This window comes from Amblyomma maculatum, chromosome 1 (genome assembly GCF_055883805.1).
Source record: "Amblyomma maculatum isolate TAMU_Amacu chromosome 1, ASM5588380v1, whole genome shotgun sequence".
NCBI classification, from domain to species: Eukaryota; Metazoa; Arthropoda; class Arachnida; order Ixodida; family Ixodidae; genus Amblyomma; species Amblyomma maculatum.
Genome location: NC_139344.1, coordinates 478348215 through 478370294, shown reverse-complemented (window position 1 = coordinate 478370294; position 22080 = coordinate 478348215). Strand labels below are relative to the sequence as shown.

Here is a 22080-nt window from a genome sequence, read left to right as displayed (position 1 = left end):
ACCGAAATACACTCAGTGCGGTAAGCATCAGATTTCTGGTATTTGTCTTTATGGCAATTGTAGCCGCTGTGACAATATCAGCGAAATTCCATCCGTTCAATCGTTTCTGACTCTCCGTGGCACTATAAACCATATCACGCCACACTTTCCAGTCTACCGCTATATTTCAATTTATCACATAGGTTTATCTGCAATGAATCGAGGATGCGATCAAACAATTGCGTTCGCTACCTACGCGTTCGCCGGTATCTTTAAATCTTTCGCAGCATCAAAGCGTGAAGCTTTACTCCAATGACTCCTCTCTTCTAATAAGATGACCAAAGTGGCTGAGCTTTAACTTTAGAATTTGACTTTCCAATAAGCAATCAGTGTTTGTGGCTCCCAATATCGCCTGATTTGATCTTTTTTCAGTCCGAAAAATTCTAAAGAGCATCTGCCAGCACCACATTTAAGAATCGTCAATTCTTTAGCGGTGCTATCACTGGTAGTGAAATATTAAATGTAAAATATCTACCAATAATCTATTGCTATGTTTTACTAAGATTACATTGCACTATGTGTAAACCAAACGAGCCGTTTTTACCTGTACAACCGGTCGACTTGTACGTCCGTGTGCGCAAAGTCAGGGTACAGAACGTGCGACTTGAGCCTCTTCATTAGCAGGGATGTAGTCTTGCGAAAGCTAGTTGTGAGGTAGGAGCTGCTGATGAGGCCTTCCGTCAAACTTTGGACTAGGTACGTTATGTACCGGTGGAGATCTTCTCTTAAGGCTCCTGGATTGTATTGGTGGATGTATGGCGCAGCCACCGCCATGGGCATGTGTTCTTGTAGCCGGTCGAGCGTGCTGGTGCTTAGCCAGTCAGACACGAGATCCACATCGCCACCAGCAGCTTGTGCCAGCGTGAGCCCAGCTCTGCTGCAGGCCATGGGCGCCAGCTGACGAACCAACCGCCATCCCAGAAATGCGTGCATAGCCGCACCCTCTTGAATGACGGCAGTGGCTGCCTTGAAAGTGCGGTTACTGACGGAGATGTGGTCTTTGGCTGTGAGAGTATAGTCAAGCTCAGCAGTGACCACCTCCTTGAAAAGCGTCCAATTGTAGCCAGGAAATGTGTACTCTGCTTTCTCAAAGGCCACTATGGTGCCTTCGTCGCGTTCAGACTTTGTGCTGTTGATGAATAAGGCCAGCCTTTCCTCTTGCGACTGCACCATTTCCGCCAGAAACGTGTAGTCCACAGACGCCGAGCCCACCAGCAATGCCAGGTTGACAATGGCGCTGCTCAGCTGCGTACTGCTCAGCACGGGATGTACTAGCAAGGAGCCTATGCGTAGCACGAGTTGGCGTCCAAGCTTGACTCCGGCAGCAGTGACGCCGCCAGAGTAGACGAGGTCAATGCCGTGCCGTGTCCGCAACTTTGTGAGAGCTGTGATGGCCGACACATTGCCCAGAGACTGTGATTGCTCCTTGGAGAATGGCCATGTGATGTTCAATTCGGCAAGAAGAGATACCACGTCCTTGAGATGGCAGCTGTCGACGAATATTTGGTACCTGACGCAGAAGCGAACCGAAAGTGTGAGATTAGGTTGCTGCAGTTATAGAACGGTGCCGAAATCAATCAACCTAATGAGTTAGAAGACACACGCATGGGAGGCTGCTCTTTCAGTGCCCATTTATACAGTTGAGGGGCGTAGTAGTCAAAATGTAGCCAAAACTTCGTTAATTTGGTAATTTTAGTACGAAAGCAATAATTATCACGTCCAAGACCAGTCAGGAGTTTTGTGTAATGGCAAGGAAAAGAGGCATCACACCGCACCGGATATTAACCCAGAAATTTCTCATGGGAACCGAGTGCGGAATGTCGTAGCTATCGCCGCAACTAATCTCCCGCATACACACTGCAACACGCTCTTGCGCTCTGTATTGTACGTCGTACCTACACCTCCTACTCGGTATAAATTCTCTTTTGCTTCTACATATTGTTTTCAATGTTCCGTTATTACGTATAAGTACTGCGATTATGGGCAAGATATACAGTTGATGAAAAAATGACTGCAAGCTTTATTTAGAGAATACAACGCGATGCTGGAGAATTAAGGAAATGTTTAACGAAATAAATTGACATTATGGCGCAGTTAACATCCACGGCTTGAGATCTGCCGCAAGCAGACCGCCTGCTGAAATGCAAACCGTTTTTTTAAGAGGAAGCGCTCCAGATCCGCCCCCATAACCAAGCGATGCCCAACTTTCACTATTTAAAAGCAGGAAGGCCCCTTCCTATTCGTTCTTTGAAGGTGCCCATTCCTGAGCCAGTTTGACCTTATTTCGTTTCCAACTCCACTCAAGTCTGCTGAATCCTTCACGTTATCCACGACTGCCATCGGTTTTCTCCTTCGCTCAGTGTATCTGGAAACATGAACAAAGAAAAACAAACGTTTTTGTAGCGTAAAGCTACACTACGCGGGTCAGAGCCGAGTTTCGGCTGAGTGTGCGCCGCCCGTTATATTCGCAATAGGCGAGACCACTCGCACCAGCGTCTTCTTTCTTCGAAAACTCTTCTTCGGCTACACTGCCTGCCTTTGAAAAGATGCATCGTCCCGATTCTAAACGCCTTGCTTAGAATCGGCGATGACCTTTCCCATCGTAAAGAAGGGACGCCAAACAATTTTGTGTTGAATGAAGAAGGTGACTAGTATATAATCTCGTATGATACTTTTTAACAGTACTGATTATTACTTTCAGCTTATTCTGGGATATATAAAAGTGCAAAGTAAATTACGTTTGCGAAATAATGTTTTGTAATACAGTTTTGAGGTTAATTGTTGCTAGCAGCAAGCATAAAGAAGACGCGGCCGACAACCTCCCGCACACCCTAGCCCTCTACCCTAACGCACTTGGTGGTGCACAGGAGGAGGGCCGCGTTCTTACTCCGCGTGGATAGAGGCCCCTTAAGTTCATTCCCCTCTCCTAAATCTAGTCTTTCAACGCGATGATGCTAAAGATACCGTGCTGCAGAACATTTCACGTGGTCGTCGTCGTCAGCATTGTGATCGAACATTCCACCTATGGCACATGGGATTTAGCAGACGGCATGGCGGAACACTGCTTGCTCTGCGGGTTGCGTTAGCACATGCCATGGAAGAGTTCGAAGAGGTTGCCAACTCGCGCTTTCCAAGTAAGATGCGAATCCGCCCTTAGATCTTGATTCGGGCACCGTACCCCTAGGCTGCGCGGGCACGTTTTTATGACTTGCTTAAAATTGGCTATGCCGGGTGGGCTTTCACACAATGGGAACCGAAGTGTTTTAGCAGCCCGAGAGCATGTAAGCAAGAAGTAAGTGTGGATTACTTCCTAAACGGTGGTGCACCAAACTGTATATAGGTGTTAAAGAGCGCAAACAGAAGACAATCCACAGAGAAGAAGAAAACACAAGGACAGGCGCTATCCGGCTGGATTGTCTTCTGTTCGCGCTCTTTAGTTCCGTAGAAAATAATGAACCAACTAGGCCCAACCAAAGTTTTATTGTATATAGGTGACCGTGACGATCAGAAAAGAAACGTCCTGCGTGGTGATTGCGATTTAATTTGGGAGGGCGGAGAGGGGGATTGGTCGTGGTTTTCTACTCATAAAGCGCAACAATACCTCTTACCTGCATGTTGAGTAGAGCCTGGCCGCCTTCTCGATGGCGCCCTGTCCATGTCGCCCCGTGTCCAAGCCCAACATTACCTCCCCCAGCCGCCGCCTGAACCGGAGCCGGTGTTGCGTCGCCTGATCGGCAAACGGTGTGTTGGTGAGTGCCCAGCGACCACACACGAACCTGTAGGCATAGGCGTGCGCACGTTTCTGCATTAGGGGGAACGACAGTTCGCCGCAGCACCCCCACCCGTTCCTCCCAATAAAGTCAGCGGCCAAACCGCCGAGCAAAGATGAGGAATTGCTATCAAACATTTATTTTGACGTGCTGTAATTGAAACATAGAAATGTGAAGAAGAAATACGTGGGGAACATTTATCGCAGTTGCACTGCTACGCTGCGTGTGTTCGACCTGACTGTCTACGGGCTGTGTTCGCCGCTGATGTTCCCAGTCGCAGTACCTTTCAATAAACTCCATCCTACATTTGAGTCGCTGGCTGGGAACATCCATCCTCGAACTCCGCATCCGCACTCTCCTGACACTTACGATGCCTGAGGACGTTATACATCAAGCCGTGCAGGCGGGGTCCGGCTGTCATCTGTGCCGGCTTCCTCCACCAGAGTGACCCAGCTATCTTCAGCGGGACCGATGACCATGACGTAGAAGATTGGCTCAGTTCCTACGAACGGGTGATCTTTTACAAGTGGGACGACGCCACATAGCTAAACAAGGTCATATTTTATCTTACCCGCGAGGCTAACATGTGGTACCGGGACGACAAGGAGGACATCCGAAGCTGGGCCACCTTCAAAACGTTTTTGTAAGAAGTGTTTGGCCGTCCAGAACTCAGAAAACTTCGCGCTGAACAGCGCTCGCGTGAACAAATTCAGCTGATTGGCGAAAACTTTGCAGGCTACATAGAAGAGATCGACTTATTACAAGCGGATGAACCCCAACACTTCGGAAGCTGACAGGATCAAGCCCATCTCGAAAGGCATAGCTTATCATATGTTGTTAGCCAGTGACGATTGCGCAGCGTCTCCGAAGTCTTCACGCTCTGCTAGAAATTCAGAGCTGAGCAAACAAAGGGCGCGGACTCGTCAACACCCAAGGCAAGTGGAATCGCTTGCCAGACTGACGTCTTCCGCCTCCTTGTTGCAGCAGATAAAAGATTTCGTACGGGAAGAGGTGGCGCATCAGCTTCAACTTCTCCCTAGCCTCCAAGAACAACCACCGTATTTGGCCCCTGCTCTCCGTCAAATAATTCAACAGCAGGTTGCTGAGGTAATCCCTTCCTCCCATGCGCCTCCATCTGTCGCCGCTCCGCTGCCTTACGCCAACGTCGCCCCAAGACCTAGCGCTGTTCCATCAACTTACGCCGAAATAGTCGCAAGACCTCAATTGGCTATCTTCCTTGCAATGTCAGTGCACGTACAAGCACCGACATCATCATATCACCCGACTCCACGAGCAAGCAACCCATGGGAAACAAATGATAACCGTACTATTTGCTACCTTTGAAGGTTACCTGGCCATATTGTCCGCTATTGCCGTCGCTTTTATTCAGTGCCAGCATCATCTGGCTAAGCTTCCAGGTACTGACCTCCATCGCTTGAATACTTCGCAGGGATGAGGAAACGTCAAGCCACCCTATCTCGAAACAGCGCGCCCTCTCGAGCCGCCGTTCCCCTCTGCCGCGACGTCGCCACAATACTCAAAATGGAAAACTAGGTGCCAAGCAACGTTATTAGAAAATTCCCGCTTGCGCTGTACATCGCGGGCGGCGCCCAGCGGCTTCCCGGTGTAGGTGGCGCGGCGATCGAAACCAGCTCCTGACTGTCGCCGTAGAGTGGCAGCGAAACCTGGCGCGCGGTAGGCGAAGAGCACCATTTCTGAAGTATTAATTTATAGTAACCAATAATGCGAGCGTGGATTTTTATTTTTCATCAGCTGCGGCCCTGGTAGTTGCCAAAAAGTCAGGAAATAATGTGAAATTTTGCAAGCAACCATTCTTAAGGCTGAGGTACACGCACGTACGCGAAAACTCATGCATACGCGAGCGCGACGGATCTGCGCGACGAGCGTCACTCGGATCTGCCGAAAAAGAAAATTTCGCTAGTTCCACCCGTGGGTGCATGCGCGATAATGAAGTGCATGCACGGCTGTGACGTACGCAGTGACGTCACTGCCGATCATTTCGCATGCTTTTTGTTTGCAGTGTCGCCATATGATTGATCATTGCCGCGTAAATTTCTATCTTTTTAACAACAACTGTGAATGGCCAAGGATTCAAGGAAAGTCTAATCTCAACCAAAAAATAAGGTCACGTGACCACTTGTATAGCGCAACTTAACACATGTTAGGCGCATCAAACTCAACACGGTGTGCTGTAAATGCATTTTGTTTCGCCTGCTGTCGCAAGATAATAAAATTTTTGCAATATTTCTTACTGCTGTTGCATTTGCAAATAGTTTTGCGATGTACTACATCATAGAAGAATGCGTAATATGCCAGCAACACAGAGTGTCGCCGTCATTTCGCGTTGCCGACGGTTAGCGCTGTCGCGTGCATGTATCGACAGAGCGAACGATGATCGTTTTCGCCGCGCCGCCTTGTCGCGTCGCTCTCTTTTTCGCTCGCATGTAGCTCATGTCTTTAAGCTGTAGCAACGCGAGCGTGAGATGTTTGGCCTATTTTCGCCGACAGGGAAGGTGATACATTTTGCACATATTTTGCGTGATTTGGTGTAACAATCAGCTGCCAGAAGGTACTGCTTTTGAGAAACTGCATGTTTTTTCACATTTTAGTTAAGACAAACTGTCTATATGTTGAAAAGCGCCTGCAGGAGGCTTAGCAGTTCAACCGAGTTTTCCCCGCCACACTTGGCAATTGCAGTAGTGAAGTATGAAAATAGCGGCATGAAAACTGCTTGTCGTCCCATTTGGAAGAATCAATAGCGACTATTCCCAGTTGTTGGTTAAGTACATAAATAAAATGAGCGTGCATGCATATTGAATAATAGGGAATATAAATAAGCAACGTTATTTGTTAATTACGCGCCGTGTACTGAATGTGTGTACACTATGTGTCCGCAGTGGCTTTGTAGAGCTTATGGCGATATGATTGCGCTAGAATAATTGTAGTTCTCAGTTGTAACCCGTTAATTAGTAGAATTGTGATTATACTTTACGCTACATCATTTAGTAATATTTGTTGGATTGCTTATATAAACTATACTTTCGCAGGACTAACCGGCGGACTTATTTCATCATCATCATCAGCCTGACTATACCCACTGCAGGGCGAAGGCCTCTCGCATACTTATCCAATTAACCACGTTCTGTGCTAGCAGCATCCACTTGACCCCTGCGAACTTCTTAACCTCATCCGCCCACCTAACTTTCTGCCGCCCACTGCTGCGCTTTATTCCCTTGGAATCCAGTTTGCTACCCGCAGCGACCATCGATTATCCTTTCTTCGCACTACATGTCCTGCCCATGCGCATTTCTTCTTCTTGATTTCCACTAGAATGTCAGTAACTTGAGTTATTTCTCTGACCCAATCTGCACGCTTCCTATCTCTTAATGGTATACCCCTACAAATTTTCGTTCCATAGCCCTCTGCGTTGTCCTCAACTTAACTAGAACCTTCTTGGTGAGCCTCCACGTTTCAGCCCCATAGGTGAGTACAGGTAATATGCAACTGTTGTATACTTTCCTCTTGAGAGATACCGGTAAGCTGCTAATTATAATCTGCGAGTGCTTGCCAAATGCGCTCCATCCCGGTCGAAAAAAACTACAGAACTGTGTCAAAAATACGACAAAATATCCTGTAGTTCTGTCGTAACCATCAGATTGTTCTGTAGTTCTATAGCACTTTTCTGTAGTATATTTCTGTTGTCTGTAGTTCTGTATCACTTTTCTGTTGTAACTACAGAAATTTCTGATGTTACTACAGAAAGTTCTGTTGTCACAACAGGTTTCCCGTGAAAAACCGCACAGAAATTTTGTCGTAACATCAGAAAATTTTCTCTAGTTTTTTCCGACTGGGATCCAATCTTATTCTTCTTGTTATTTCCTTTCCATGGTGCGGATCTGCGGTCACTACCTGTCCTAAGTAGACGTATTCGCCTACTACTTCCAGTATTTCGCTACCTAATATAAACTGCTGTTCCTTCCCGAGGCTGTTGAACATTGCCTTAGTCTTCTGCATATTGATTTTCCAGCCTACCTTTCCACATTTTCTGTCTAGGTCATCAATCATTATTTGCAGTTCATCCCCCGAGTTGCTTAGCAAGGCAATGTCATCAGCAAATCACAGATTACTGAGGTATTCTCCATCTACCCTTATCCCTAACTGCTCCCATTCCAAGTCTCTGAATACTTCCTCCAAAAACAAGCTGTGAATAGTACTGGGGAGATTGTGTCTCCTTGCCTAACACCCTTCTTTATGGGAATTTTGTCACTTTCTTTATGCAGAACTATGGTTGCTGTGCAGCCACTATATATATCTTCCAGCACTTTCAAGTGCGGCTCGTCTTCCCCCTGATTTCGCAACGCCTGCATCACCGCCGAGGTTTTAACTCAGTCAAATGCTTTTTCGTAATCAATGAATGCTATGTATAAGGGCTGGTTATATTCCGAGCATTTTTCTATCACCTGATTGATGGTATAGATATGATCGATAGTAGAGTACCGTTTCCGAAACCCTGCTTGATCCTTTGCTTGATTGCAGTCTAAGGTTGTCCTGATTCTATTAGCGATTACCTTAGTAAATACCTTATACGTAACAGACAGTAAGCTGATTGGTCTGTAATTTTTAAGGTCCTTAGAGTCCCCTTTCTTGTGAATGAGGATAATGTTTGCATTCTTAAATGGTTCCTGTACCGTCGATGACACCAGGCACTGCGTATACAGGGTGGCCAGTTTTTCTAGCACGATATCCCCCCGTCCATCAGAAAATCTGTAGTTATCTGATCCTCTCCAGCTGATTTCCCCCTTTCATAGTTTCTAGTGCTTTCTTGACCTCGTCCTTCGTCACTGGTGAAACGTCTGAGTGTTTTTCCCTACCGCCAATCTCATTACGGTCCTGACTACTTTGGCTACTGTAGAGATCTGTATAGAACTCCTCGGCTACTTTGACTATCTTGTCCATATTAGTGATGACGTTGCCCGCCTTGTCCCTTATCGCATTCATCTGGTTTTTGCCTATGCCCAATTTCTTCTTTACCGCTTTAAGGCTTCCCCCGTTCTTTACAGCATGCTCAATTTTCTCCATGTTATACTTCCTTATATCGGCCACCTTGCGCTTATTGATTAGCTTTGATATCTCGGCCAATTCGATCTGGTTTGTTGGATTGGGCGCTTTCATACTCTCGCGTTTCTTAATCAAATCTTCGTCTCCTTAGACAGCTTACCGGTATCCTTTCTCACTATCCTACCGCCTACTTCTACCGCGCACTCAGTAATGATATCTTTGAAATTATTGTTCCTTGCCTCTAGGGTAATGTCGCCATCCTCAGTTAGAGCTGAATACCTATTCTGTAGCGAGATCCTGAACTCTTCTGCCCTCCCCCTCTCCGCTAATGCGTTGATGGGTTTCCTTCTTACTAATCTGTTGCGTTCCTTCTTCAGATTTTGGCTAATTCGGGACCTCACCATCCTGTAGTCACTGCATCGCACTTTCCTGATTACCTCTACATCCTGCACAATGGCGGGGGTTGAACATATTATGAAGTCGATTTCATTTTTAGTCTCTCCGTTAGGACTTTTCCATGTCCATTTCCGGTTCTTCCGTTTGCTGAAGAAGGTATTCGTGATTCGTAGGTTATTGCGCTCTGAAAACTCAACTAGTAACTCTCCCCTGCTATTCCTAGAACCAATGCCATAGTAACCTACTGCCTTGTCCCCTGCCTGCTTTTTCCCTACCTTGGCATTGAAGTCGCCCATTTGTACAGTATACTGCGTCTTTACTTTTCGCATTGCCGATTCTACATCTTCATAGAAGCTTTCAACTGCCTGGTCATCATAACTACATGTAGGTGCATAGGCCTGTACAACCTTCAGTTTATACCGCTTATTAAGCCTAATTACGATGCCAGCAACCTTCTAGATAATACTATAATATTCATCTATATTACCCGCTATATACTTATCGACAAGGAAACCTACTCCTGAGCAAAGTAGAGTTCTGGGCTAGTTGGTTCTGGGACATGATTACTGGGAGGCTTAGAGCGGTACAGACAAGGACAGGAGAGGCACACAGGACGAGCGCTAACTTACAACTGAAAATTGGAAGGGAAAATGTACGAACTCGAGGAAAAATATGTACGCATGCTCTATAAAGCGCTAAATTTGCATGACTGGAAAGATAATTCAAGATAATCTAGGGCCACCCAAAGGCAGGTAAAACAGAACAAATAGCGAAGAAATACTGGAAGCGCACAAAAGAACTTACACAGCATTTAAAAATGATGCTTCCTTTTTCAACAGAACAACCGACGTTTCACTTACGCACTTATCGGTTCCTAATCTATGGATGAATGACGCCTCAAGAAGCTCTCTTGCTAATTGCACCTTAGACCGACCAAGAACTTTTGTTTGCCCGAAATGTGGATGGCATTTGCAACTTAAACAATGCCTAGGCAGGTTATTAGATTGGGACGATTTAAACGATGCAGCATGTTCTCTTAAGCGCTCATTTAGACATCGGCCAGTCTGGCCTATATAGGCGCGGCCACAGCTTAGAGGGACTTCGTACACAATACCCACCTTACAGACAACGAACTTAGTTACATGCTTTACACTACATGCCGGTTTCTGGTGGCTTAGGTTTGTCAGAGCGCACAGACTAGACAGACTAGACACAGACTAGACTAGACAGTAGACAGTAGACGTTGTTTCCACGGCACCTCGAAAACTGTCAAAAAGTAAAGACGCAGCATACTGTACTAATGGGCGATTTCAATGCCAAGGTAGGGAAAAAACAGGCAGGAGACAAGGCAGTAGGTGACTATGGCATTGGTTCTAGGAATAGCAGGGGGGAGTTACTAGTTGAGTTTGCAGAGCGCAATAACTTACGAATCATGAATACCTTCTTCAGCAAACGGAAGAACCGGAAATGGACATGGAAAAGTCCTAACGCAGAGACTAAAAATGAAATCGACTTCATAATGTGTTCAGCACCCGCCATTGTGCAGGATGTAGAGGTAATCGGGAAAGTGCGATGCAGTGACCACAGGATGGTGAGGTCCCGAATTAGCCAAAATCTGAAGAAGGAACGCAACAGATTAGTAAGAAAGAAACCCATCAACGAATTAGCGGTGAGGGGGAGGGCAGAAGAGTTCAGGATCTCGCTACAGAATAGGTTTTCAGCTCTAACTGAGGATGACGACATTACCCTAGAGGGAAGGAACAATAATTTCAGAGATATCATTACTGAGTGCGCAGTAGAAGTAGGCGGTAGGATAGTTAGAGAGGATACCGGCAAGCTGTCTAAGGAGACGAAAGATTTGATTAAGAAACGCCAGAGTATGAAAGCTTCCAATCCAAAAGACCAGATCGAATTGGCCGAGATATCAAAGCTAATCAATAAGCGCAAGGTGGCCGATATAAGGAAGTATAACATGGAGAAAATTGAGCATGCTGTAAAGAACGGGGAAGCCTTAAAGCGGTAAAGAAGAAATTGGGCTTAGGCAAAAACCAGATGTATGCGATAAGGGACAAGGTGGGCAACGTCATCACTAATATGGAAAAGATAGTCAAAGTAGCCGAGGAGTTCTATAGAGATCTGTACAGTAGCCAAAGTTGTCAGGACCGTAATGAGATTGGCGGTAGGGAAAAACAGTCAGACGTTCCACCAGTGACGAAGGACGAGGTCAAGAAAGCACTAGAAACTATGAAAAGGGAGAAATCAGCTGGAGAGGATCAGATAACTACAGATTTGCTGAAGAACGGGGGGGATGTCGTGCTAGAAAAACTGGCCACCCTGTATACGCAGTGCCTGGGGTCATCGACGGTACCGGAACCATGGAAGAATGCAAACATTATCCTCATTCACAAGAAAGGGGACTCTAAGGACCTTATAAATTACAGACCAATCAGCTTACTGTCTGTTACGTATAAGGTATTTACTAAGGTAATCGGTAATAGAATCAGGACAACCTTAGACTGCAATCAAGCAAAGGATCAAGCAGGGTTTCGGAAACGGTACTCTACTCATTATTGATATAAACAGCGCGAAAACGAAAACAAGGGACAAGAAACAAGAAAGCCACAGTACAGCGCATGTACTGTGGCTTTCTTGTTTCTTGTCCCTTGTTTTCGTTTTCGCGCTGTTTATATCAATAATGAATAAGTACCAACTCGCCCAACAAAGTATCTTGGTACTCTACTATCGATCATATCCATACCATCAATCAGGTGATAGAAAAATGCTCGGAATATAACCAGCCCTTATACATAGCATTCATTGATTACGAAAAAGCATTTGACTCAGTTGAAACCTCGGTGGTGATGCAGGCATTGCGAAATCAGGGGGTAGACGAGCCGTACGTGAAAGTGCTGGAAGATATATATAGTGGCTGCACAGCAACCATAGTTCTGCATAAAGAAAGTAACAAAATTCCCATAAAGAAAGGTGTTAGGCAAGGAGACACAATCTCCCCAGTACTATTCACAGCTTGTTTAGAGGAAGTATTCAGAGACTTGGAATGGGAGCAGTTAGGGATAAGGGTAGATGGAGAATACCTCAGTAATCTGCGATTTGCTTATGACATTGCCTTGTTAAGCAACTCGGGGGATGAACTGCAAATAATGATTGATGACCTAGACAGGAAAAGTAGAAAGGTAGGCTTGAAAATCAATATGCAGAATACTAAGGTAATGTTCAACAGCCTCGGGAAGGAACAGCAGTTTACATTAGGTAGCGAAATACTGGAAGTTGTAGGCGAATATGTCTACTTAGGACAGGTAGTAACCGCAGATCCGGACCACGAAAAGAAAATAACAAGAGGAATACGATTGGGATGGAGCGCATTTGGCAAGCACTCGCAGATTATGACTAGCAGCTTACCGGTATCGCTCTAGAGGAAAGTATACAACAGTTGCATCTTGCCTGTACTCACCTATGGGGCTGAAACGTGGAGGCTAACCAAGAGAGTTCTACTTAAGTTGAGGACAACCCAGAGGGCTATGGAACGAAAAATGGTAGGGGTAACATTAAGAGATAGAAAGCGTGCAGAGTGGGTCAGAGAAATAACTCAAGTTACCGACATTCTAAGAGAAATTAAGAAGAAGAAATTGACATGGGCAGGACATGTAGTGCGAAGAGAGGATAACCGATGGTCGCTGAGGGTAACAAACTGGATTCCAAGGGAAGGAAAGCGTAGCAGGGGGCGGCAGAAAGTTAGGTGGGCGGATGAGATTAAGAAGTTCGCAGGGGTCAAGTGGATGCAGCTAGCACAGAACTGGGTTAAGTGCAGAAATATGGGAGAGGCCTTCGCCCTGCAGTGGGTATAATCAGGCTGATGATGATGATGATCAAATCTTATGCGAAATAAAGTATTAGGGTTGCTTCCAAAAGAGATGCCGGATATGAAACTATTCCGAAGGAAATGGAGGTCATATTATTATGCAACTATAAAATGTATTTATTCCCGAACTAAACACTGATATTTAAGCCCACATGAAGCTTTTTTACTCCCCTTGTCAGAAATGACGAGTTTGCTCGGAAGACAGCACTTGAACAAAAAGGGATTATAATGATTATAATAGGCTACCAGTAAAGTACATTGATCTAGGGTTATTATGTAATATTTTGGGTAACAGTTAGGTGCAGGTAATATGTTTCCTAAACATTCGAGCATTTCTCTAAAGCAAAATGTGCTCACTAAAACTTTTACGGATGCACAGAAGCCTTCAACAACCAAAAACAAAAACGAAAAGAAATGCATATTGGCCGGGGTTTAACGCATGAAAGCGGCATCGGCTATGGCGGATGATTGCAGAGACTGGTTTTGGTGTCGCTCTTTTTTTTTTCATTATTAACACCACATTTACCACGTGGGATTGTTTATTGTGCAGTCAAATCCCACAGCAGAGGAACGCCTTTCGAAACGGTTGTTATTGAATCCCCCGTTCTCGAAATCAGCAGTCGAGCGCCCTTACCATTGAGACACCGCAACAGAGGTTTAAAAGCAAAAATAAAAAAAAGTGCTCACACAACTCTATCGTGCATACAGACGGCATAGTAGGCACAGAGTGGTCTGTTCAAACTGCATTCTGCTATATGAAGCAGTCTGCGGTGGCATATGTTTTAGCAGCTGCGGTATTCCAAACAGAAACGAGAATATGCGATTTCTGAGCGTTTGCATTAACTTTTATTGGCGGCAGCAACCTGTTTTGCTTTGACACGGCGGTAACGACAGTACCATTTCGTTTGAGACATTGCATGTCAAAGGATCTCAAGCGCCGCAAAACGGTGATGGATGATGTCCTTATCCAAGTGTGACATGCTCGAGACGGACAAGTATATATATTTTTTACATGAAGCGTGGGGTTATAGACTGTTCATATTTATTTTGCAAGAGGCATATAGGTAAGCAAAAGCTCACAGGAACTGCGAAACAAACAAAAACACTCTTGTACACGGCGCATGCGCGCGCGTAAATCACTGTGGGCTTTCATGCGACGCGAAAACGCATCCACACTGAGTAGGTTTCACCGCTGAGCCGCAAGGTGGCGACTCTGCTCGATCTCGAGGCCAATTGCGCGCGGTCGTGTCGACCTGAATGACGGCTGTGCGACAGTTTTCCTGACGAATTTCACCAATGAAATTCAGCACCTCACGAAGAGAACGGCTGTCGCCTTCATCAACGATGTAGATGGGTTGCCGCATCTGTGCCCCGTGGAGATGAATCTTCATGACGATGCCGCAGCACACAACGCCCTTCAGAAGGTTAAAAAAAAAACCTGGGATTGTTACCTCATCAAAAGAACCTTCTGTCGTCCCTGCTACTCGATTTTAAAGATTGCTTCGCGACGAGCTCTAAGGTCGGACGTACACCAGTAGCCAAGCATCGCATCGTCATCGATTCAACCACGCCACCAGTTTGTAAGCGTCCATACCGCGTTTCGCCTAAAGAGCCGGAAGCTATTAGAGGGCAAGTCGATGAAATGCTTGCAGACGATGTTATACAGCCGTCAACAAGTCCGTTGGCGTCGCCGGTCATCCTGGGGAAAAAGAAAGACAATACGTTACGATTCGGCGTTGATTACAGGAAACTGAATCTGGTTACAAAAAAAGGACGTGTACCCACTACCAAGGATCGATGATGCGCTTGACCGACTCCAAGACGCCAGGTTCTTCTCTTCCATAGATCTGAAAAGCGGATATTGGCAGATCGAAGTGGACGAGCGAGACCGCAACAAAAGAGCTTTTTTGACGCCCGACGGTCTGTACGAATTTAAGATGCTCCCGTTTCCGCTCTGCTCTGCGTCGGCCACGTTTCAACGCATGATAGACACTGTTTTAGCTGGTCTGAAGTGGGTGTCATGCCTTGTGTACCTGGACGACGTGGTCATCTTTTCGACTAGTTTCGAACAACACTTGCAGCGATTGTACATTGTCCTTCAAGCGCTCCAGTCTGCGCAATTTACTATCAAGCCAGAGAAATGTCATTTCGCCTTAAGCTCCGTTTCTTGGGACATGTGGTCAGCGCACACGGTGTTCAATAATGGCAGCGTTTTGGCGAGTTTTCCCACGGTGTTTTCCCAGATCCCGACAAGACTTCCGCCGTCTCCAGTTTCCCACGCCCAACCGACAAGAAGGCCCTCCGACGTTTTCTGGCCATCTGCTCCCATTACCGCCACTTTCTTAAAGATTTTTCTCACCTAACTGAGCCATTGACAGCCTTGACTCGAGGTGACACACCCTTTTTATGGGAGAGTGTTCAACATGAAGCCTTCAAGGAACTCCGTCGCCGCCTGCAAAGTTCACCGATACTAGCTAATTTTGGCGAGAATGCAGACACAGTTATCAACACTGAAGCTAGCAATGTCGGCCTCGGAGCGATCCTCACACAGTGGCAGGATGTTGCAGAACGAGTCGTCGCCTACGCGAGCCGTACACTTTCTCGTCCGGAAAGGAACTATTCGACGACAGAAAAAGAGTGTCTTGCCGTCATCTGGGATCTGAGTAAGTTCCGACCGTACATCTACGGGCGACCTTTTCGTTTTGTCAGTGATCATCACTCGCTATGCTGGCTAGCCAGCATTAAAGATCCTTCTGGGTGGTTGGCCAGGTGGAGCCTCCGGTTACAGGAGTACGACATGACAGTCGTCTATAAATCGGGCCGGCAGCACCAAGACGCAGACTGTTTATCACGAGCACCCGTGGAACCGGCTACGCAAGACATCACCGATGATTGTCCCATCCTCTGTGCCGTCAGCATCTCTCGTATGGCACAACTTCAGCGGACCGACTCTGAGTTGTCGCCACTCATTGAGTACCTGGAGGGAATTAATGCTAATGTACCCCGTTTGTTTCGTCGTGGGCTGCGGTCCTTCACTCTACGGCGTGGAGTGCGCTACAAGCGCAACTTTGACAGCACCAGGGAGACGTTTCTGCTTGTGGTACCATCCCAGTTACGGCCCGAAATCTTGAGCGCTTGTCATGAGGAACCATCCGCCGGCCACAAGGGATCAGTCGCACACTGGCAAAGATTCGGCTGAAGTACTACTGGCCCAATTTACTACCATCAGTGCGTAAATACGTAGCAACATGTCGTGATTGCCAACGGCGCAAATCTCCTCCTCTGAGACCAGCTGGCATTCTGCAGCCTATAGCCCCCCCAAAGACGCCTTTTGAGCAAATTGGCATAGACCTCCTCGGCCCTTTTCCGAAGTCGTCCACTGGAAAACGGTGGCTTGTGGTCGCGACGGATTACTTGACGCGGTACGCTGAAACTGCGTCACTTGCAAGCGGTACTGCTGCTGAAGTTGCCGAATTCTTTGTCCACGACATAGTCCTGCGTCATGGGGCTCCTGCAGCTATCGTTACCGACGGTGAAGCTGCATTTACGGCTCGCTTCACTCAGGCTGTACTGAAGCTCCCGCACACCAGCCATAGACGTACAACGGCCTACCACCCACAGACAAATGGCTTGGTAGAACGCCTCAACAGGACCTTGACCGACATGCTTTCCATGTAGGTTGATGTCGAGCACAAAACATGGAACCAAACTCTTCCATACGCAACATTCGCGTATATTACCGCGCAAAAAGAAACAAAGCGGTTCACTCCGTTTGAATTAGTCTTCGGTCGCCACATAACCACCCCCCCTGGATGCTATGCTACCCGTGGACCTCCCTGACAGTGAGACTGAAATTGACGTCCATGTCGCCACTTATGTTCAGCGCGCAGAAGCGCGGCAACTAGCAAGACAGCGTATTCACCGCCAGCAGCAGATCGATGCTGACCACTGCAACCTTGGACGCCACTACGTTACATACAACCCGGGCGACTATGTGCGGATCTGGTTGCCCGTTCGTCACCGCGGACTGTCCGAAAAATTACTGCGCCGTTACTTCGGCCTTCCCTTGTTGTCCGCCGCCTCAGCGACGTAACGTATAAAGTTGTACCAGCCTCGCCGGCTCATTCATCGCACAACGGCATGCGCAGTGACGTTGTGCATGTGGTGGGAATGAAGCCCTACTACGAGCGAACCTCCGACTGACGTTCAGGCTGCATGTAGTCTACCCCGTGATGCCACACTATTGGTGTAACTCTTGAACGTTTTCTCTTCCCGCTCTTCTCTCTGACAGTAACACCGTATCGGGGCGATGCTCCAGAGGATGGGGCAGTGACACGAGCATTACAGCTAGAAGAAGAAGGAGTGAAATGGGACGAAGTAGAAGACGTTGAAGTGCCCGCCTGTTCCTGTTGCCCGCATTCCTGACTCAGCTCTCCCGGTGCCCTCGTTCAGCGGTTAGAGCAATTCTTTAGTGTAACAACCATTGCAATATATGTTTGGATAACTTGCAGCGAGTACGATTGCCCTGCAATAATTTTCACTGCACTAATTTCACTACACATACTGCCAGGCAAGTTGATGTTGCATTTCGCTTTAAACAGAAAGCGCGGATACATGGAGAGGGATGGAAGGGTGGTCACATGTAGACGAGCGCGCTGTGTACGTCGTCTTTTTTCCCTTCAATTTCTTTCCACCGCCCACTGCCTTATTTTAAAATTTTGGGAATGTAACAGACCCGGTCCGCGCAGAAAGGGTCTTTGACCGCGCTTTAGTATACCATTGACTGACTGTGTATAGTATAAAGAAACGGGATACATCCCTATTGCAAAAACCAGTGCCACTGGGTCCCCGCGCCATACCTGATTATGGGCCCAGTATGACGCTGGACACTGGGCGCACTGGGACGCGGCATACTGGCACACTCTGCGCTGGCGACACTGGTCGCCCGGATAAAAAACGGCCTAGGATAAAAATAAAAAGCTAAAAAGTAACGAAGCACCCCAAGTAGATAAAAAAGCTAAAAAAGTAAAAAATAAGAGGGGCACTTAGCGCGCTTCGAACTCGCTACCTCTTAATCTGTAGCTCTCTACGCTTTACAGAAAGTTGCGGGACAAGTTGGTACATCAGTTTCAACAGAAACAGCGCGCTAAAACAGGACAAAGCGAGAATACAACACAGAAACAGCGCTTACTAACAACGAAAGGTTTATTGCATTGCTCGCAATAAATACCAGAAGCATGAAAACTAAGAAGGAAAAGGCGAGGAGGAGTTCCTCTTTTCACTTCTTACCGTCATGGCTTTGCAAGATAACCAATCTCTTTTCTTGTTAGTGCCATCGATTGTGTGCTAACGCATGTCGCTCCTTTCTTTTCTATGATGTAAGCTTCATAAAGTTCACGCCTCGGTGGGTTATTGTATCGCCTCAGAATTTGGCATTGTCCAAGGTGTGGAATGCATTTTCAAGCAGATACGTGCTTCGCCAGCGTGCTTCCATATACCGTGTTGATAGCACTGGCGTGCTCTCTTAGACGGTCGTTGACACAGCGTCCAGTTTGAACCACGTAAGACGCTCCGCAAGACAGTGACATTTCGTAGATAACTTCTGTGTTACACGTGGTGAACTTTCTATCATGCCGCTTACAGCACCGAGGTGGCTACCACTCGGCCACGCCGAGAACTGGAAACCTTCGAAGCATTTTTGCATTTTATGTCGTCACCGCATTTGTAAGACTGGGACTTCATTTTTCGCAGTCTACAGGCCATTGCTGTAGCTGTAACAATTACAACTTCTTGATCATTGGAGCTTGCTGCCTGCTCTCACGACTTGCAGCTAATGTTCTGGATGCCTATGCGCACTATTTTGTACACTGAAATCATTTTAACATCTGGAGTTTGACAGCACTGGCAAATTTACCAACGCCGGCTCTTCAGTAGTGCTCTGCTACGGTGGGCGTAAGTTTCGCTGAACACTGAGCTTTAGTACAAACCTTCAAAGAAAAAAGCGCGACCAAGCGCAGCAGCGACGACACTATTTTGCGAGTAACTAAACCTTATTTGTATGTAAACATGTTGGGAAGCATTGCAATGACCGAGGGCTCGGCTGTTTTATACACAGAGCAAGAAGGAGCGCAAACGGTTGAGAAACACGCAAAATATTGTATTTTCTCTCTCATGGGCCAATCACTTGGTAAACTACTCTCTTCCTTGTTTTATTTTTTCTTTGTGCTGTTTATACTGGACCGTGGTGCAGGCTACGCTCGCTAATGCGTAGGCCCTGTTTGGAGCCTGCGTTGAGCCCGCATTGAACAATTTGGCAGTAATCATTCTGTTAGAGTGCCCTCAAGATCAGCTGTGAAGTTTGATATGCATGGTAGCCCACTATATTCAATCCCAGTTTTAGTTGTACGAAATGGTCTACATGAGATATAAGAGGCGCGTCAATCGTGGTCTCTCTCGAAACGCTAGAAACGACCTATCGGAACATGGAAACTCTAGAAAAAAGATGCCTTTGTTTTCTTACAGGTGCGCAACTAATTCGCAGCACAAGGCGCCTACTTGAACCCTATCTTTCATACGCGGCCCGATGGTCTATTACGAGTACGCTGTTGCCATGCTAGCCCCTTAGGGATGCTAACCGGTCGACGCCGCGGGCCGCACTGGCTACACTGGGACCAGAGCGGCCCCAGCGCACATATAGCGCTTCTCCCAGTGCGTCGCGAATGCCAGCGTCACACCCAGCGTTTTTCTCCCATCGTACCAGTGCAACCAGTGTCTTTCCGTTAATGCTCCAGTGAATAAAGTACACCTCCAGCGTGCTCGACAGACCCAGTGCCAAACCAGGCGTGAAAATCTTACTGGTTTCGCACTGGAAGACGCTGGACGACGCTGGTTTTCACAATAGATGGGACCTTCAAACTCTAGAAAGGACTCTTCTCACACACGCACGCTTTAAAAATGAACTCCTAGGAAGGGGTAATAAAATGCTTCCTTTGCTATCCTTCTCGCTACCATTATTAGGTGCAGTGGCAACTTTGCACACCACGCCGCCCATGTGAATGGAATTTGTTACTCATATCAGCGAACTACGATAAAAGAATGAAGGAAATATAAACACTAAATTCATAATTTGTGTAGCCTCTAGGGTTCCATGGCCATGAAATCAGACGCGCGCCGGAGCGATGAAGCCTAGTTCGACTGCAGCGTCACTCGTGGCGCAGTGACGGTGCCGCGCTCCGGAGTTTTATTGCGTAAGCAATACTGCGCCAGGTTTCGAACCGTCGCGTATCCCCGGAGGACGCCACGCTTGACGAGCTGCGTCGACATCTGAACCGCGCAAAAGGGAGGATAGAGGGAGCATTAGAACGAAAAAAAAGAGATGTGAAAGAAAAATCCGCTCTCCGTCCTGGCGTTCCCCGGATCACACTCTCTCAGCACATGCGATGCGAGCAAGGTCCGATGCTGCATGCGCGCGTCGAAATCCAGGCACGTGCGCCAAAGCGGTGATCGGGACGCACCACTCAGGGTCTAAGGGGCGGATGGCCGTCGCCCAGGGTAAGGAATTGCGCAGTAATAAAAAGACGGTCGCTAACAGGAGTGAAAGTGGAAAGAGATAAATAGGAGTAAATCAGTTGCTATGCGGCCTTACAAACAGAAGCATCGGCGATGCGCCGAAGCCAGAAAACGGCAAAGGGCTCAAGAGACTGCTGAAGAACGTCAACAACGGCTAGCAAAACGGCGAGCGCAAGACGCTGCTAGACGAGCGCGTCGTGCACCTCTAGATACTTGTGTGTTTGGTGACGATCCTGCATGGAGTCTTCAGAATGCCTTGGACAGCGCTACCATTGCAGTATTTATTGCTTGCGCAACTTACCATGTTTAACTGAAGCTAAACTACTGCTACGTTTGTTTGTTCTTAAACTGAAGCAGGATTTAGTAACTTTGGTGCCGCAATTCCTTAGGCAAGAGGTGTGTCCCCATCCAACTTTCAATGACCTTAATTCACCTGCCAACTTTTGTAAACGTTTCGGTCAAGGGCATTTCTGTCATGGCTCTTATCGATACCGGTGCCGCTATTTCAGTAATGGACTGTAACGTTTAGAGTTTCAGAATAGGGGACCCCAAGCTTTGGGGCCCCTAAGAAGCTTGGGGCGTTGAAATGCGCATGCGCAGAACGTAAGGCACGCTTGGGGTCTTAGGTTCACACTTGGTTATTTAGTTAGTTAGTTAGTTATATTTAGGATTTGGACTTTTCGGATCAAACCAAAAAACACCGATAAAGGTACGCCGAAAGCATTTTAAAAAATTCGGTTTAAATCGAAAAAGGTTAGTGGATTTTCATGCACACCGCGAACTCTCGGTGACGGGAGAAAATTACAACAGTGTTAAATCCAGAGGCATGATGTGAGACATTGGGATCGTTGGTTTAAGTACAGCAGTTGAGGGTTTTGAGGCATTGTTCATGGCCTAACGAATGGGGAAGGAATGGCAGCCGTGCTTGTAGACTCTCATAAATATATCAAATGTTCGAGGGGCGAAGGAGAGACCGGAGCATTTGCAGCGCGAGTGCTTCCCGGAAATCGTGAAGACCAAAGCCCACCAGTTTCTTGCCACGTGACACTTCTCAGACAGAAGCCAAGAGAAGCGCATTTGTCTTTAAGTGATTTGGTTTATGCAAAAATTTGATCGTAATAAATAATATTTCAATTACTCCTTTGTCTAATGTGTGAATTTATGTTTTACATATGCGTTTTGTCATGACGCTTGCTTTTATCATGGCCCTATCCTTTTCTTCTAGGAGCTTGGCTATATATATGACCAACTGTACATTAAATAAAAATGCATAAAACAACCTCCAAGAAAAAAGAGCCAAAATGAACACTACGTCAGTTTTAACTGTACACGGGTACAGTTAAAACT

At 46.8% G+C, this 22080-nt stretch overlaps 1 protein-coding gene across 1 annotated transcript in view; it reads right to left on the bottom strand.

Moving 5' to 3' along the window:
• Nucleotides 1-579: 579 nt before the first annotated feature.
• LOC146210055 (uncharacterized) overlaps nucleotides 580-22080 on the bottom strand; it is a 71332-nt gene continuing 49831 nt past the window's right edge. Inside the window, exons 2-3 of the mRNA XM_084581671.1 lie at nucleotides 3648-3815; nucleotides 580-1549 (exon numbers count right to left, since the gene is read on the bottom strand). Of these exons, the coding sequence (XP_084437797.1) occupies nucleotides 580-1549; nucleotides 3648-3815 (1138 nt within the window). The remainder of the gene's footprint in view (nucleotides 1550-3647; nucleotides 3816-22080) is intronic.